This window comes from Nerophis ophidion, linkage group LG18 (assembly GCF_033978795.1).
Source record: "Nerophis ophidion isolate RoL-2023_Sa linkage group LG18, RoL_Noph_v1.0, whole genome shotgun sequence".
NCBI lineage: Eukaryota > Metazoa > Chordata > Actinopteri > Syngnathiformes > Syngnathidae > Nerophis > Nerophis ophidion.
Genome location: NC_084628.1, coordinates 24613412 through 24633128, shown reverse-complemented (window position 1 = coordinate 24633128; position 19717 = coordinate 24613412). Strand labels below are relative to the sequence as shown.

Sequence of the window (19717 nt, the reverse complement as noted above, 5' to 3'; positions counted from 1 at the left end):
TTGCGCACCGGCGGAAGTGACGTTATTTGGAACGCCCACGTTTACTTACGGGTCTTTTGTGAACCACTCATTTATTTGCAATATAGTACACTCATTAACTCAAACAGCAATGGCATCCATTTATGTTTTTTTTTTTTGTATTTTATTTATTTATTTATTTTTTGACAGATTTGTTTGGCTTGTTGTCATAGTGCAGCTTCTTTTTTATTTTATTTTTTATTGAACAACAAACATCCATTTATATTTCACACAAAAGTCAAGGCACTTTCAACATCAAGGAAAAAAAACAAAAGCAAATACAGATTGAGTAATAATACTAAAAATGTGAAAATAAATAAATAAATAAAAAAGACAAAAAGGGCTACCTAAGTCACTTTAAATGTTTTTAAAAATGATGTCAATTTAAGGACTTTTGTACTCTTAAGGGATGGCGTGGCGCATTGGGAGAATGGCCGCGCGCAACCCGAAGGTCCCTGGTTCAATCCCCACCTAGTACCAACCTCGTCACGTCCGTTGTGTCCTGAGCAAGACACTTCACCCTTGCTCCTAATGGGTGCTGGTTAGTGCCTTGCATGGCAGCTCCCTCCATCAGTGTGTGTGGATGGGTAAATGTGGAAGTAGTGTCAAAGCGCTTTGAGTACCTTGAAGGTAGAAAAGTGCTATACAAGTACAACCCATTTATCATTTATTTATTTAATCATTCTCCAAGAGTTGATTGATGGATCCGCTGTGGACTGGACTCTCGCGGCTGTGTTGGATCCTCTATGGATTGAACTTTCACAGTATCATGTTAGACCCGCTCGACATCCATTGCTTTCGGTCCCCTGGGGGGGGGGTTGCCCACATATGCGGTCCTCTCCAAGGTTTCTCATAGTCGTCATTGTCACCGATGTCCCACTGGGTGTGAGTTTTCCTTGCCCTTATGTGGGCTCTACCGACAATGTCGTAGTGGTTTGTGCAGCCCTTTGAGACACTAGTGATTTAGGGCTATATAAATAATCGATTGATTGATTGAATTGTAAACCATTAAGCCAATTAGAAAATGTAAGCCTTACTTTCATAAAATTTTGACAAACATTTATATGCTACAGTCGTTCACAAAAATAACAAATGGGATCCCTTCTGGAGAGAATGGGGACATTCCACAAACAGATGATTGGCATCTTCTGCAGCAGTGTTTTTCAACCTTTTTTGAGCCAAGGCACATTTTTTGTGTTGAAAAAATCTGGAGGCACACCACCAGCAGAAATCATTTAAAAAACAAAACTCAGTTGACAGTAAAAAGTCGTTGTCGCAATTTTTGGATATGACTTTAAACCATAACCAAGCATGCATCAATATAGCTCTTGTCTCAAAGTAGGTGTACTGTTACTACCTGTCACATCAGGCCGTGACTTATTTTGAGTCTTTTGCTGTTTTCCTATATGTAGTGTTTTAGTTCTTATCTTGCGCTCCTATTTTGGTGACTTTTACTCTTTTTTTGGTATTTTCCTGTTGCAGTTTCATGTCTTCCTTTGAGGGATATTTCCCGCATCTATTTTGTTTTAGCGATCAAGGATATTTCGGTTGTTTTTATCCTGCTTAGTGGGGACATTGTTGATTGTCATGTCATGTTCGGATGTACTTTGTGGATGCGGTCTTTGCTCAACAGTAAGTCTTTGCTGTTGTCCAGCAAGCTGTTTTTGTTTACTTTGTAGCCTGTTCAGTTTTAGTTTTGTTCTGCATCGCCTTCCCTAATACCTTTTCTTAGGGGCACACACCTTTTGTTTATTTTTGGTTTAATCGTAAGAAACCTTTTTACCTTCACACTGCCTCCCTCTGTTTCTGACATCTACAAAGCAAATGGCTTACCATGAATTGATTAACAGCATTGGACTCCGACTTAAACAAGTTGAAAAACTTATTCGGGTGTTACCATTTAGTTGTCAATTGTACGGTATATGTACTGAACTGTGCAATCTACTAATAAACGTTTCAATCAATCAATCAAACCGGCTGCCACCGCTGATATGGAAGAGTATTACACAGTTACGTAACTGTGTAATACTCTTCCATATCAGACAGCACCGACACTCAACAACAACACATAATTTGTAGATTATAATTACTGGTTTGTAAAAAATATTTTAACCCAAATATGTGAAATTAGATAATCTCCCACGGCCATGGCACACTAGTGTGCCGCGGCACGGTGGTTGAAAAACACTACTCTACAGCTCCACAGATATAACAGCCATCAACCTCCATGTTAAATTTAATTTTTTTTAAATCCTTTAAAGGGTATATTCCATTAATAGTTTCAAATTATATTTCTGAATTAGGTATGCATTATATATTGTCTGTTTGAAAGAAAATAACCACGTACACAATGTTTCAAACTATCTTGGCACTGACTGCGTTCCGTAGTTACCGGTCCAAAATGGCGACCACAGTACGCATGCGCAGTCAGTCATGCCAGTGGTTTCAGTTCCGATGACAGATTTGGTGTCACGCTGGGAGTCCTGTCAAGTTTGAGGTATAAATGTTCGATTACGATTTTATTATATAATGCGATAACGTATTGTACACGAACCAAAACAGTATAAGACGGGCTGTTTGCTTTTTGTGTTTTAGTGCGTGTACTGTATAGTAGTAGTGTTTCTATCAACAATAAAGCAGTAAACTGGAGTCTCGAATTACATCCAGCCATCCATTTTCTATCTCTTATCTTCTTTAATTTCCCTCATGAGATTAGTTAAGTATGTGTATTTATTAGGGCTGCGAATCTTTGGGTGTCCCACGAGTCGATTCGATATCGATTCTTGGGGTCACGTTTCGAAAATATATCGATTTTTTTCGATTCGATTCTCGATTCAAAAACGATATTTTTCCGATTCAAAACAATTCTGTATTCATTCAATACATAGAATTTCAACAGGATCTACCCCAGTCTGCTGACATGCAAGCAGAGTAGTATATTTAAAAAAAAAAAAAAAACTTTTATAATTGTAAAGGACAATGTTTTATCGACTGATTGCAATAATGTACATTTGTTTCAACTATTAAACGAACCAAAAATATGACTTATTTTATCTTTGTGAACACGTTGGGAAGACTATGTCTCCCGGCTGGCCTGGGAACGCCTCGAGATCCCCCGGGAAGAGCTAGACGAAGTGGCTGGGGAGAGGGAAGTCTGGGTTTCCCTGCTTAGGCTGTTGCCCCTGCGACCAGACCTCGGATAAGCGGAAGAAGATGGAAGGATGGATGGATGTACAATATTGGACACAGTGTGCTGTCAAGCTTATGAGATGCGATGCAAGTGTAAGCCACTGTGACACTATTGTTCTTTTTTTTATTTTTATAAATGTCTAATTCCTGCAGTCCTGGGTTCAAATCCAGGTTCGGGAGCTTTCTGTGTGGAGTTTGCATGTTCTCCCCGTGAATGCGTGGGTTCCCTCCGGGTACTCCGGCTTCCTCCCACTTCCAAAGACATGCACCTGGGGATAGGTTGATTGGCAATACTAAATTGGCCCTAGTGTATGAATGTGAGTGTGAATGTTGTCTGTCTATCTGTGTTGGCCCTGCGATGAGGTGGCGACTTGTCCAGGGTGTACGCTGCCTTCCGCCCGATTGTAGCTGAGATAGGCGCCAGCGCCCCCCGCGACCCCGAAAGGGAATAAGCGGTAGAAAATGGATGGATGGATAATGATAATGTCAATGAGGGATTTTTAATCACTGCTATGCTGAAATAATAACTAATATTGATACTGTTGTTGATAATATTCCTTTTTGTTTCACTACTTTTGGTTTGTTCTGTGTCGTGTTTGTGTCTCCTCTCAATTGCTGTTTATTGCAGTTCTGAGTGTTGCTGGGTCAGGTTTGGTTTTGGAATTGGATTGCATTGTTATGGTATTGCTGTGTAGTGGTTTGTTGGATTGATAAAAACAAAATAGAAATAGAAACAAACAAAAAAAAAGATTTTTTGAAAATGAGAATCGATTCTGAATCACACAACATATTCGATTCGATTCGTATTCTAATTGATTTCTTCCCACACCCCTAGTATTTATAAAACTGATTCAATCATGCTCATTCTTATATTAATGTTCAGTGTTTCCCCCAGAGTATTTGTTAGATAAGATGTCGTCGCCCGGGACAGACTGTGGTGAAGTAGGCCGGCTTCGTCGCATGAAGAAGCCTACAATTTTTGGTTGTGTTTTCCGCTCCGTATGCTGAATGGCAATATACGATATATATCTCTATATTTTTTCCGTAAAGTAAAAACAAAACACAAAACAGTCCTCGTTACCTAAAATACTAACATGGTTGTGTGGGTGGGACAATGTTGGGTGCTGCAGCAGAGACGTACTGACAGAGACAGGGGCTGTACGAAGCCTAGCAGTTTGTTAAGACTTTGGTTTAGCACCAAATGATAATGTAAATATATTTAAGTCAAATACAAATAAGGCAATAAGAGAAGTAACCTACACTTCTCATTTGGAAAGTATATCTGAACAGCCGATATGGTCATCTACATCAACTATATAAAGTACCAATGATTGTCACACACACTCTTGGTGTGGCGAAATTATGCTCTGCATTTGACCCATCACCCTTGATCCCCCCCTGGGAGGTGAGGGGAGCAGTGGGCAGCAGCAGTGCCGCGCCCGGGAATCATTTTTGGTAATTTAACCCCCAATTCCAACCATTGATGCTGAATGCCAAGTAGGAAAGGAATGAGTCCCATTTGTATAGTCTTTGGTATGACTTGGCCGGGGTTAGAACTCACAACCTACCGATCTCAGGGCAGACACTCTAACCACTAGGCCACTGAGTAGGTTTGCTGGAGAAGCTGGACTGGACAAAAAAAATATATATATATGTTTTTTAAGACTTTAATTTAGGCGGTGGCTCTTTGTCCAAAACGCACCCAGCAAAGTCACACCAAAAGTGGGAGAGAAATTTAGGAATTGTCGGAAAAACTCCAACAAATGTGGAAAATCACACCCAGGTTAGAGGTCCGCAAGTCCCGCCACCGGCCGCGCGCATCCCGCAGCTCCCAGCATGTGTTGTACTTGTATAGCGCTTTTGTACTTTCAAGGTACTCAAAGCGCTTTGACACTACTTCCACATTTACCCATTCACACACACACACTGATGGAGGGAGCTGCCATGCAAGGCACTAACCAGCACCCATCAGGAGCAAGGGTGAAGTGTCTTACTCAGGACACAACGGACTTGACGAGGTTGGTACTAGGTGGGGATTGAACCAGGGACCCTTGGGTTGCGCGCGGCCACTCTCCCAATGCGCCACGTCAAAACGCACCCAGCAAAGCCGAACCAAAAGTGGGAGAGAAATTTAAGATAAGTCTCCAAAATGTTCAAAATACCCACCCGGGTTTGAGTGCCACAAGTTCACGCAAGCCCCGCCAGTACAAAAACGAGAAAAGGTAGAAAGCACTTTGAAAAAAACAGGAAAAAGTTGTGGTTAAGGCTGCCGCCTTAACAACAAAGCACTGCTGGAAATCCTGATGTTAGTGTCAAGAATAATAAGATGTTCCCATAAAATGTGTTTTCCTGTAGTGCAGGATGGAGCGGGGCAGGCCGCTAGTGGAGGTGGTGCGCCTGGGCCTGCTCTCCTACCAGGAAGCGCTGCAGGTCCAGCAGGTCTACGTCAAGCGCCACCAGGTCGGTCCGGCTCACGCTCTTCTGCTGTGCCAGCACCCGCCCGTCTACACCACGGGCATCCGCCAGAAAGCCGAGCCGCTTTCCTCGCTGGACCGCCTGCGCCTGCTGGGAGCCCAAGTCCACAACGCCGACCGAGGAGGCCTCATCACGTTCCACGGTCCGGGACAGCTGGTCTGCTACCCGATCCTGAACCTGGGCTCCTTCAAGAAGGTCTCAGGTGCTTTGTGCTGCTCCACGGACTCCCTGTTGTACCGTCTTAGTGACGGCGCCATGGTGCGTGTGTGCAGAGTGTCCGCTGGTACGTGTCTCAGCTGGAGGAGACCGTCATCTCGGCATGTAGAAGGTTCCACGTGGAGGCTTCCAGGTCTCCTCACACCGGCGTTTGGGTCGGGGACAACAAGATTTGTGCCATCGGTAGGACTGCATGTTGCCAGCCGTGCGACAGTACGTTATGTAACCTCACTTCCCCATGAGACAGGGCTGTCCAAAATGTGCCTCGGGAGCCATTTGCGGCACATCCTAAAAATACTATTTAATAAAAGTAGAATAAAAGAGCAAATAGGTGAAATGTAACGAGGAAACATTTGCAATGTTGACAAATAACTCAAAGGTGTTTTTCCACTTTTTCACTCGCAATAGATGTTGATCCTATATGAAATCAATACTTTTATTTTGAAGGGTCAAATGTCAGAAAAGATTTGATCAGTTGAAATAAGTCAAACAATGGTAGGGAAGGACAGGCACCGAAACTGTACCGATTTCTGGTAGCTGCGAATCGACAGTACTCAACAGTACCAATTCTTGATACTTTTGTATGTGTTAATAAGTGTTGTTTTTGATAATAACTTTTAAAAATCAGTCCGGTTGTGATATCTTGTTTCATGATCACATTTCTGAGTCTCATTTGCAAGTTTGAAATGAATTGCAAGTCTTAAGACGTGAGATGGCAGTATTGTGAAGTTTATGCTGTTTTTCTGTTGCGCCCTTAGTAATGTAAGTATTGCACTTATTACGCGTCAGCTGTTTGATTTTAATGTGCGTCTTAGTGGTCATTTTCTTTACCGAATTAGGAGGTGTTGATATCGCCATGTAAAATCGCCAGTCAGTAGCATGTCAACATGGTTACTTTAAAACTGTCATTGCTCAAAAAATAATAATGAATAAAATCAACGTTGTTATGAATGATTGAGCAATTAGCTCCAATTACTTCACATTAAAAAATCCATTTTGAAATATATATTTTGGGAAAAGATTGCATATTTTGTGTTTGCCATATTAAAAAAAAGTTTTCATCGACCATAAGGGCAAAAAACTAGGACATTTGGAATGAAAATAACATCTTATAAACGACGGATAGATCTGAAGTTGATCGAGAGATTTAAGCGTTGAAAGTAAAAAAAAAAAAAGAAAGAGAGAAAGTATTACTTATTTTTAACACTTATTTTTGGTGAGATTTCTTTTAAACACATTGCTCAAAAAATAATCATTAATGTTGTTATGAATTATTGACCTATTCAAGGCTCCAATTACTTCACATCATAAATTCCATTTTGAAATATGTTTTTGGGAAATATTGCATATTTTGTGTATTATACATACAAAAAAACTACCTGTGAGTTTTTTTCCGACCATAACGGCATAAAACTAACAAACAAAAATATATAAATTTTTAAAAAAATCATAAACTCTTATAATAGACCCATAGATCTGAAATTGATCTAAAGATTTAAGCGTTGAAAGTTAAAAAAAAAAAAAAAAAAGACTTATTTTTAACACTCATTTTTGTGGGGGTTTTTAAACTCATTGCGCAAAAATTAATAATGACAATGAATGTTATGAATTATTGACCTATTCAAGGCTCCAATTACTTCACATCATGAATTCCATTTTAAAATTGCATTTTGTTTGTGTATGACATATAAAAGACAAAGTTTTCTTTGACAAAATGAAATATTTTGAAGACTTGTATTTTGGTGTGACATTTTTTTTTAAATACTGTCATTGCTCAAAAGATAATGAATTAAAATTGATGCAATGAATGACTCACCTACAGTATGTAAAGCTTTGAAATATTTTTTGGGGAAAATATTGCATATTTTGTGTTTGCCATAGAAAAAAAGGGTATAAAACATTAATTATATAAATCACCAAAAATGATTCCCGGGCGCGGCACTGCTGCTGCTCACTGCTCCCCTCACTTCCCAGGAGGAGAACAAGGGTGATGGCAGAGATTAATTTCGCCACACATAGTGTGTGTGTGTGACAATCATAGGTACTTTAAATAAAAAACACAAAAAAATCGACAGACCTGACGTGGATGTAACGATTTAAGCGTCGACTGACATTTTGGAAAATAAAAAAAACAAGTCTTATTTTTAATATTTCGGATCCTCTAAAGCAGGGGTCTCAAACTCAATTTACCTGGGGGCCACTGGATGCAGAAACTGGGTGAGGCTGGGCCGCAAGAAAAGATTTCTAGCTGTCAACACTGAATGTTGGATTGTTGTATTAATTTCCCACAGTTTATGAACTTACATTCATACTTCATTGAAGTATTATTCAATAAACATATGTATAAAGGATTTATGAATTGCTGCGGTTTTTGAGAATGTTTTTAACAAATCTCACTTGTCCTTTGGCATACCTTCAAGTACCTCCAGGGGTCCGCGCACCCCCAAAAGAAGACTACTGCTCCGCTACATGTCATCGCGACCGCTTTTATATCACACAACCAATGTGCCAGCTCTGTATTCTGTTGTGTGAGACTTGTGCAGAGCTACGTCAGTAGCTGCAAGACATAGTTGTTCAACAGGCATACAGGTCACACTGAGGGTGCCCAATGGCAAATATGTGCCTCACTGTGAACCCACACCAAACAAGAATGACAAACCCTTTTTGGGAGAATTTCCACACCCTAAACCAACTTAAACACAAGAGAACAAATACCCACAACACCTAGCAGGGCTACAATATACAACACCTCAACTGAAGCAAGTAGGGAGGTTGGGGGTATGGGGGGTGGGTGGTTGCAGGGGTGTGTATATTGTAGCTCGGAAGAGTTAGGTCTGCATGGGATCCTGGGTAATTGTTCTGGTGTGTTTATGTTGTGTTACCATGCAATGTTCTCCCGAAATGTGTTTGTCATTCTTGTTTTGTGTGGGTTCACAGTCCGGCACTTATTTGTAAGAGTGTTAAAAGTTTTTTTAAGCCCACCCTTAGTGTGACTTGTATGGCTGTTGATCAAATATATCTTGTAATAACACACGTGTGTCTAACATGGCCAGATGCAACATACACCTGGGCTTGCACGCTGTCAGCTCAGGATGTAGCAGTGCCATAATGGCACTCCCTGATTAACGTTGATATGGTAAAAATTGACAGGAGCTTCGAGAGAATTGGTGCCCTGAAATTCAGGGGTCTTCTGGGAAAATTGGGGACGTTGGCAAGCATGACCTATCAAGCGCCGTTTGCCGCACCAACATTAAATTGTCATATCAAAGCGCGGGCCGCATAATAACGTCTGGTTGTTTGAGACCCCTGCCCTGAAGGTAAAAGATTAAATCAATATATTTTGGTTTTGAAAATGAAAAACGAGACAAGCGGTAAAAAATGGATGGATGGAAAATTAAAAACAATAAAAATGGAAACCACATAATATTTTTAGTATGCGGCCCTCAGGGGAAAAAGTTTGGACACCCATGCCTGGGCAATGAGTCAACGTGCTTTGGCTTTTATCTCACTGGTTAGCACAGATGAGCCTTACTAGTTCGGATGGGATCTGTGGTCACCGGTTCGATTCCCTCCGCTTTACTTCCCGCTTGTGTTTCCAGGCATCCGCTGCTCGCGCTACGTCACGTCGCACGGCTTGGCCCTCAACTGCAACACGGAGCTGTCGTGGTTCCGCCACATCGTGCCGTGCGGCCTGCAGGGCAAGGGCGTGACCTCGCTCAGCGCCCAGCTGCACAGAGACGTGGGCGTGGATGACGCCGTCCCTCACCTGCTGGACGCCTTCGCAGACCACTTCCACTGTGACTTAGTGGAGAATGAACCAAGACACTGATGAGTCCAGGATGAATGTCACTATCCACAATTATGTGCTCTCTTGATCAACTGTTAATTAATATTTTACAAAGTATAAGTCAGAAAACAATTGTTGGACAACTCTAAATGTGTACAATTATAATTAAGGGTGCCCCAATCCGATATTGATATCCAATATTGGTCCGATAATAAGAAAAAAATAAATATATATGCTTGCTCGCAAAAAGTGTGAGACAAGCGACAAGCATTCCTGCAGCGTGTCAAGTTGTGTAGCGAGTTAACATCTCAGTGTCCTTTCTTCTGATTTAGTCGATGAGTTGCTACACAACAGCTAAGTGCACAATAGCAAAGAAGCTCGACATACTGCACGTCATCAGTTATGGCTGCCTCAGAGGGCCACTTGTAACTGCAATTAATATATGACTTTGCTTATGCGTTTTATTATATCTTTTTGCGTACACCAAAAATGTATCTGTTTATTTTATTGTTGCTCTTTTCTTGGATATATATATATATATATCCCATCCATTTTCTACCGCTTATTCCCTTTTTGGGGTTACGGGGGGCGCTGGCGCCTATCTCAGCTACAATCGGGCGGAAGGCCTCATTGCAGATATATATATATATATATATATATATATATATATATATATATATATATATGTTCCAGGGTGTACGATGCTTTCCATCCGATTGTAGCTGAGATAGGCACCAGCGCCCGGCCGCGACACCGAAGGGAATAAGCGGCAGAAGATGGATGGATTAAATCTGGGACTTCCCGCGGTCTGGATTTTGGACACTGGCGGGCCGTAAGTAGTTTGGGGACTCCTGGCATAAACCTTTGTTCTGTGATGACTTATTTATCAATATCAATATTATTTGATCCTTCAGAAGAGAAGTCCAACCCTACACAATGAAATACTAGAGTAGTTTCTATGAGGACTCAACATTTTTGTAACAACCATGCATAAATACCGTGACATCGATGGTTTTTACTTGAAACTTATTAAAAATGCTAGAACGAATGCAGCTGAGAAAGGCTCCAGCACCCCCGAAAGGGACAAGCGGTAGGAAATGAATGGAATGATTATGCCTTTAATTTGTCGGACACCCGGAAGTCGTGCCGATTTCCGAGGACTTGACTGCGTGAGGTCGTTTGCGTTTCAACTTTGCAAAAGGAAACATTTGATGCCGCTAAATTAAATGAGCATTAGCTCTAGTATTGACGTGCCAGCAGAGTGACAGAGAAATGGGAGTCATTCTAGCACCGCAGCATGGGCGACGCTAAGCGGCACGACGACGCTGTGAAGGCCGAGTTGAGGCTGCCCATCACCGGGGATTGTCAGCTGGACGAGGCGGTGCTGCGGTGGCTCAGCTGGGACAAGGTGGGACTCGTCTCCCGCTGTCACTCGTAACTCCTTCAATATCAATAATTACAACATTTGGTTTTAAACTTTGTATGACGCGGCGTGAACTGACACAAAAACAACATTATGACTTTTTGATTGAGATGATTCAAATTTTGTGTCAAATTCATCTGCATGGACCGCACTGCAGGTTCACACAATCGCGTGGAAAGTTCTGGGAGGATTTTGGTGAAGATGAATTGGCTCAATGACCTGCTTAGTGACGCACATACATTGATCTAATTTACACTAAAGGTCACGAACTTTAAAGACCTTTAGCTTAAATGTCAACGAGCGACTCACATGACCACGCACGCACGCGCACACACACACACACACACACACACACACACACACACACACACACACACACACACACACACACACACACACACACACACACACACAGTGGAAATGGGGCAGCATTTGGATTTAACTTGGAAAAGAGTGAATAATTAAATAAGAATATATATATATATATATATATACATGCAGCATTTGGATTCATTTTGGAAAAAAGCGAATTAAATAAATAGAAAACATATATGTATACATACAGTATATATTTATAAAACCGTCACTGCTAAAAAAAAAAGATTCAAAATCTATGTTAAGAATTATTGAGCTATTAGTTCAAATTTCTTCATATCAAAAATTCCATTCTGAAATATATTTTTTAGGAAAAATGTTTGCCATTTAAAAAATAAGTTTTCTTCGACCATAAGGACATAAACTAACAAACGTTTTTTTCATTCATTTAATTATTTCCTTTTTTACCAAATTGAATCCAAGTGTATGTTGAAATTGGAAAACATTTAATATATGTATGTATATATATATATTTTTATATATATATATATATATATATGTATGTGTGTGTATATATGTGTGTGTATATATGTATGTATGTATGTATGTATGTATGTATATATATATATATATATATATATGTATTTGTGTAGGTGTGGGAAAAATCACAAGACTACTTCATCTCTACAGAACTGTTTCATGAGGGGTTCCCTCAATCATCAGGAGATTTTAATGGAAGCATTCACATACAATGGTTTATATAGGGCACAGAGTGGGTGGGTACAGGCAGGCGTAGGGTGTGGTGATTGGCTCATGTGTTACCTAGGAGGTGTTTCCTTCTGTGGCGGCATGTTGAAATGATTTCACTGCGCTTGTTGAGAGATGATAGATCTGGATGATATATAATAAACAGTTTCTCTTTTAAGCATAGGTTGCATCTTTTATTACCACTGTTGTAAGGTGTGCTGGATGCAAGAATTTGCCATGTTATTGAATATTCAACATTATTGTCTTTGAGGTTCCAAATGTGCTTGCTGAGTTCTGTAGAATTCCGCAAAGTCTGGTTTCTAAAGGAGGCCTTGTGATTATTCCATCTGTTTTTAAACGCTCCTTCGGTTAATCCTACGTACGTGTCGGATGTGTTAATGTCCTTGCGTGTTACCTTTGCTTGGTAAACGACTGATGCCGTTGAGAGGGCAATCAGGTTTCTTGCGACAGTTACATTCCTCTAACTGTAAGGGGGTGATCAAGGGTGATGGGTCAAATGCAGAGAATAATTTCGCCACATCTAGTATGTGTGACAATCATTGGTACTTTAACTTTATATATTTATATGCATATATTTATGTATAAATATATAAGCAGCATTTGTATTTAAATTGTAAACATGTGAATGAATAAATGGATTTAAAAAATATATCATTTATTTTTTTAATTTATTTTGTACCGACATTTTTATTATGTTTCCAGTTTCATTTATACTTTTTGGGTCCATTAATGCATTTTATTTTTTTTCATGTATTATTCATTTATTTTTTTCCTGTATTGATAAAATGCTTTCGCGCAACAACGTTTTTCAGGTGAGAGAAAATTCAGACTAGTGATGTCACTGCCAAAGGAAATATGGCACCGCCTTATGGAATGTTTACAACGAACACAACAAAAATCAATATTAAGCAAATATTTATGAAGAATTCCCACCAGTTACAGTTATATTCCTGTCGCAAGAAACCTGATTGCCCTCTCAACGGGGGGTGCTTACAAGCATCAGTCGTTTACAAAGCAAAGGTAACACGCAAGGACATTAACACATCCGACACGTACGTAGGATTAACCGAAGGAGCGTTTAAAAACAGATGGAATAATCACAAGGCCTCCTTTAGAAACCAGACTTTGCGGAATTCTACAGAACTCAGCAAGCACATTTGGAACCTCAAAGACAATAATGTTGAATATTCAATAACATGGCAAATTCTTGCATCCAGCACACCTTACAACAGTGGTAATAAAAGATGCAACCTATGCTTAAAAGAGAAACTGTTTATTATATATCATCCAGATCTATCATCCCTCAACAAGCGCAGTGAAATCATTTCAACATGCCGCCACAGAAGGAAACACCGCCTAGGTAACACATGAGCCAATCACCACACCCTACGCCTGTCTGTACCCACCCACTCTGTGCCCTATATAAACCATTGTATGTGAATGCTTCCATTAAAATCTCCTGATGATTGAGGGAACCCCTAATGAAACAGTTCTGTAGAGATGAAGTAGTCTTGTGATTTTTCCCACACCTACATATTGCGCTCTACCACGGTATCGAGCACTATTCTCTGAATAATCCAATCAAAACATATATATATATATATATATATATATATATATAATACATTTTGTACTGGCATTTTTATTATTTTTCTAGTTGTATTTATCCTTTTTCTGTCCATTAATGCATTTTACTTTTTATATATTATTTGTGTATACATATATACACATACTGTATGTATGTAGCATTTGGAGTCAACTTGGAAAAAAGTGAAAAATTAAATAAAGATATATATATGTATATATATATATATATATATATATATATATATATATATATATAACCCGAGTGGTGTTTTGTTATTGGACTTTTGTGCTCGTCACAGTTTGTCCATAACAAACACCATGTTCAAACATAAGGGTGTCCATATGTGCACTTGGCACCAGGACACCCTAGGCCGCAGTTCCATGATCGACTTTGTAGTTGTGTCATCGGATTTGCGGCCTCATGTTTTGGACACTCGGGTGAAGAGAGGGGCGGAGCTTTCTACCGATCACCACCTGGTGGTGAGTTGGCTGCGATGGTGGGGGAGGATGCCGGACAGACCTGGGAGGCCCAAACGCATTGTGAGGGTCTGCTGGGAACGTCTGGCAGAGTCTCCTGTCAGACAAAGTTTAAATTCCCACCTCCGGAAGAACTTTGAACATGTCACGAGGGAGGTGCTGGACATTGTCGAGGCGGCAGATCGGAGCTGTGGCCGCAAGGTAGTTGGTGCCTGTCGGGGCGGCAATCCTAAAACCCCTTGGTGGACACCAGCGGTGAGGGATGCCGTCAAGCTGAAGAAGGAGTCCTATCGGTCCTTTTGGCTCATAGGACTCCGGAGGCAGTGGACAGGTACCGACAGGCCAAGCGGTGTGCAGCTTCAGCGGTCGCGGAGGCAAAAACTCGGACATGGGAAGAGTTCGGGGAAGCCATGGAAAACGACTTCCGGACGGCTTCGAAGCGATTCTGGACCACCGTCCGCCGCCTCAGGAAGGGGAAGCAGTGCACTATCAACACCGTGTATGGTGCGGATGGTGTTCTGCTGACCTCGACTGCGGATGTTGTGGATAGGTGGAAGGAATACTTCGAAGACCTCCTTAATCCCACCAACACGTCTTCCTACGAGGAAGCAGTGCCTGGGGAATCTGTGGTGGACTCTCCTATTTCTGGGACTGAGGTCGCTGAGGTAGTTAAAAAGCTCCTCGGTGGCAAGGCCCCAGGGGTGGACGAGACCCGCAAGGAGTTCCTTAAGGCTCTGGATGCTGTGGGGCTGTCTTGGTTAACAAGACTTTGCAGCATCGCGTGGACATCGGGGGCGGTACCTCTGGATTGGCAGACCGGGGTGGTGGTTCCTCTCTTTAAGAAGGGGGACCGGAGGGTGTGTTCCAACTATCGTGGGATCACACTCCTCAGCCTTCCCGGTAAGGTTTATTCAGGTGTACTGGAGAGGAGGCTACGCCGGATAGTCGAACCTCGGATTCAGGAGGAACAGTGTGGTTTTCGTCCTGGTCGTGGAACTGTGGACCAGCTCTATACTCTCGCCAGGGTTCTTGAGGGTGCATGGGAGTTTGCCCAACCAGTCTACATGTGCTTTGTGGACTTGGAGAAGGCATTCGACCGTGTCCCTCGGGAAGTCCTGTGGGGAGTGCTCAGAGAGTATGGGGTATCGGACTGTCTTATTGTGGCGGTCCGTTCCCTGTACGATCAGTGCCAGAGCTTGGTCCGCATTGCCGGCAGTAAGTCGAACACATTTCCAGTGAGGGTTGGACTCCGCCAAGGCTGTCCTTTGTCACCGATTCTGTTCATAACTTTTATGGACAGAATTTCTAGGCGTTGAGGGGTTCCGGTTTGGTAACCGCAGGATTAGGTCTCTGCTTTTTGCAGATGATGTGGTCCTGATGGCTTCATCTGACCGGGATCTTCAGCTCTCGCTGGATCGGTTCGCAGCAGAGTGTGAAGCGACCGGAATGAGAATCAGCACCTCCAAGTTCGAGTCCATGGTTCTCGCCCGGAAAAGGGTGGAGTGCCATCTCCGGGTTGGGGAGGAGACCCTGCCCCAAGTGGAGGAGTTCAAGTACCTAGGAGTCTTGTTCACGAGTGAGGGAAGAGTGGATCGTGAGATCGACAGGCGGATCGGTGCGGCGTCTTCAGTAATGCGGACGTTGTACCGATCCGTTGTGGTGAAGAAGGAGCTGAGCCGGAAGGCAAAGCTCTCAATTTACCGGTCGATCTACGTTCCCATCCTCACCTATGGTCATGAGCTTTGGGTCATGACCGAAAGGATAAGATCACGGGTACAAGCGGCCGAAATGAGTTTCCTCCGCCGTGTGGCGGGGCTCTCCCTTAGAGATAGGGTGAGAAGCTCTGCCATCCGGGAGGAACTCAAAGTAAAGCCGCTGCTCCTTCACATGGAGAGGAGCCAGATGAGATGGTTCGGGCATCTGGTCAGGATGCCACCCGAACGCCTCCCTAGGGAGGTGTTTAGGGCACGTCCAACCGGTAGGAGGCCACGGGGAAGACCCAGGACACGTTGGGAAGACTATGTCTCCCGGCTGGCCTGGGAACGCCTCGGGATCCCCCGGGAAGAGCTGGACGAAGTGGCTGGGGAGAGGGAAGTCTGGGTTTCCCTGCTTAGGCTGTTGCCCCCGCGACCCGACCTCGGATAAGCGGAAGATGATGGATGGATGGATGGATATATACATATATATATATATATATATATATATATATATATATATATATATATATATATACACACACACACACACAACTATCACTGCTAAAAAAAAATAATAAATCAAAATCAATGTTATGATTTTTTGAGCTTTTAGCTCCAATTACTTCACATCAAAAATTGCATTCTACAATATATTTCTGAGAAAAATATTGCATATTTTGTGTTTTCCATTTTTTTTAAATATGTTTTCATCCACCATAAGGACATAAAACAAAAAATATGTTTATTTAAATATTCACTTTTTTCCAAATTAAATTCAAATGCTGCATATGTATACATAAATATATATATGTATATATATATATATATATATATATATATATATATATATATATATATATATATATATATATATATATATATATATATATATATATATATATATATCTCGAGTCATACCAAAGACTATAAAAATGGGACCCATTACCTCCCTGCTTGGCACTCAGCATTAAGGGTTGGAATTGGGGGTTAAATCACCATAAATGATTCCCGGGCGCGGCACCGCTGCTGCCCACTGCTCCCCTCACCTCCCAGGGGGTGATCAAGGGTGATGGGTCAAATGCAGAGAATAATTTTGCCACATCTAGTATGTGTGACAATCATTGGTACTTTAACTTTATATATTTATATGTATATATTTATGTATAAATATATAAGCAGCATTTGTATTTAAATCGTAAACATGTGAATGAATAAATGGATTTAAAAAATATACATAATTTATTTTTTTAATTTATTTTGTACTGACATTTTTATTATTTTTCTAGTTTCATTTATACTTTTTGTGTCCATTAATGCATTTTTTTTTTTTTCATATATTATTCATTTATTTTTTTCCTGTATTGATAAAATGCTTTTGCGCAACAAAATTTTTCAGGTGAGAGAAAATTCAGACTAGTGATGTCACTGCCAAAGGAAATATGGCACCGCCTTATGGAATGTTTACAACGAACACAACAAAAATCAATATTAAGCAAATATTTATGAAGAATTCCCACCAGTAGTGTAATATTTGAGCAAATTTTAATTATTCTGGTCTTATTACTGATTCTAGTGATTTTCTTCCGTAATAAAAAAAAAAAGTTTAAAAAAATATATTAACGAGCCAGTCTTTTGAATGGCTCTTTGAAAGGAATGGCTCCTCAAGATCCGGCTCCCTTCGAAGAGCCATAAATACCATTTTTAACACACAGCATGATGTCAGGTAAAAAACAAGTCCCTCCTAAATGGCGCCCCTGCATGGTGGTTGGTGTGCGATGTATTCCAGAATGTTCACACTCGCGCTGAGTTGCTGGCTCTGTTGGCATGGCCTCACGTGGACGAGCTGAGGTCCAGACTGAGCAGCAGGTTGACCTTTGGCACGGCCGGCCTCAGGGCACCCATGGGGGCGGGCTTTAACCGCATCAATGACCTCACTGTCATCCAAGCCACACAGGTGAGTGTTGCGTGCGTGCGTGCGTGTGTGTGTGTCAGTGATGCCGTGCTCATGTGTGTGTGTGTGTGTGTGTGTTGCAGGGCTTGTGCGCGTACCTGCTCAGGTGCGTTCCGGACACGGCCCACAGAGGCGTGGTGGTGGGCTTTGACGCCAGGGGCCGGCGTGAGAGCGGCTGCAGCAGTGAACGGTAACGCCCCACAGATTTGACTGTTACCGTGGCCTCACCCGGCGATGTTTTTTGTCAGGCTGGCGGCGCTCACGGCCGCCGTGATGCTGAGCAGAGATGTCCGCGTGCATCTCTTCTCCAGCTACGTCCCCACGCCGTACGTGGTGAGAGACGCGAGACCTTACTTCCTGTGGCGCCGAGCCTGATGCGTTGTGTGTGTGTGTGTGTGGTGTGTTGCAGCCTTTTGGCGTCGTCGAGTTGGGTGCGGCGGCCGGCGTCATGATCACTGCGTCCCACAACCCTAAAGAGGACAACGGCTACAAGGTGAGGCAGCGCCGGCTACGCCCCTTTTCACACACACACCCACACACACACACACACTTGGCTCATAATTATTAAAACTGTTTTTTTCAAGGTAGTATCAGTTATAAAATCTGAATTTAAATTTATGCAAATATTACTCTATTGGCTATAATTTATTTTGTTGTGTTCATTGTAAACATTCCATAAGAGGGTGACATATTCCTCTCTTAAAAAACTGAGAGCATTTTAACAATACCGAGAACACCCCCCCCCACAAATAATAAATAAGAATAAAATACATTAATGTATACCAAAAGTATAAATACAACAAGAACAATAATTAGGAGATAATAAAAGTGTACTCCACTACCTGGGGTTTGTACGATTGAACTACTACATATCAGAACAATGAACTAGAAATGTGAATCCAAATAAATAAAATATTAATACATTTTGTAAAATATATAAAATTGTATGTATATAAGGGGTGTAAAAAAAAATTACATTTTCAAATGAATCGCGATTTTTATTCAAATTTTTAATCGCTTAAACATTTTTTTTTTTTTTATCTGTCCTGTCCACCCACTCAGACAAATCATATTGTAGATGTAGATGATCATATCTGCTCTACAGATTTACTTTAGAAAAGAGAAGGGTTGGATAATTCTTTTGTCTTATTTGTATTTGACTTTATTTCATTTATTTATTAAGTGTTTGGGTATAATTTTATCAACAAAACCAGTTTTATTGGAAGTAATAGAGAAATTTATCATAGGTTCATCCATTTTATGGAGGAATGAAGCAAGTCATAAAACTGGCACCAAATTTAATTTAAAAAAGTATTGATTTCGAATCGAGAATGAATTCTGAATCGAATTGTTACCCACAAGATGGTAAATGGGTTATACTTGTATAGCGCTTTTCTTCCTTCAAGGCACTCAAAGCAGTTGGACACTATTTCCACATTCACCCATTCACACACACATTCACACCCTGATGGCGGGAGCTGACATGCAAGACGCTAACCACGACCCCTCAGGAGCAAGGGTGAAGTGACTTGTTCAAGGATCACAACGGACATGACTAGGTTGGTGGAAGCTGGGGCTCAAATCAGGAACCCTCAGGTTGCCGGCATGACCAACTGCGCCGTCCCGAATCAAATCATTTCGTGGCCAAAGATTCAAAGCCCTGGTTAGGCTCCACTTTTCAAGATGTGCTAGCTTGATGCTAATCTACATTAGATTTGCCATGGACGTGCTAAATATTAGCATTAACAATTTTACATGGCGATTTCAACACCTCAGGAGGCCAAAACTGGTTGGCATTGTTAACAAAATATGAG

At 41.4% G+C, this 19717-nt stretch overlaps 2 protein-coding genes across 5 annotated transcripts in view; both read left to right on the top strand.

Moving 5' to 3' along the window:
* Positions 1–2407: 2407 nt before the first annotated feature.
* On the top strand, positions 2408–9955 carry lipt2 (lipoyl(octanoyl) transferase 2). Of its 3 annotated transcripts, none has more exons than XM_061877805.1 (5): positions 2427–2515; positions 3094–3300; positions 5563–5877; positions 5955–6081; positions 9498–9955. In XM_061877805.1, exons 2-5 carry the CDS (start codon positions 3232–3234, stop codon positions 9725–9727), a joined length of 741 nt encoding a protein of 246 aa, XP_061733789.1. In that variant the 5' UTR covers positions 2427–2515; positions 3094–3231; the 3' UTR covers positions 9728–9955. The 3 variants fall into 3 exon arrangements, with proteins under 3 accessions (XP_061733790.1, XP_061733789.1, XP_061733787.1); XM_061877803.1 differs by having other exon boundaries at positions 5955–6111; XM_061877806.1 differs by lacking the exon at positions 3094–3300 and having other exon boundaries at positions 2408–2515; positions 5955–6111.
* An 855-nt stretch (positions 9956–10810) lies between these two features.
* Positions 10811–19717, top strand: part of pgm2l1 (phosphoglucomutase 2-like 1) — a 31509-nt gene continuing 22602 nt past the window's right edge. The window contains exons 1-5 of one of the 2 annotated variants that reach the window (XM_061877798.1): positions 10811–11093; positions 17739–17906; positions 17987–18093; positions 18152–18236; positions 18313–18396. In XM_061877798.1, coding sequence (XP_061733782.1) covers positions 10983–11093; positions 17739–17906; positions 17987–18093; positions 18152–18236; positions 18313–18396 — 555 coding nt within the window. In that variant the 5' untranslated portion in view covers positions 10811–10982. The remainder of the gene's footprint in view (positions 11094–17738; positions 17907–17986; positions 18094–18151; positions 18237–18312; positions 18397–19717) is intronic. The other variant, XM_061877797.1, reaches the window with a different exon arrangement.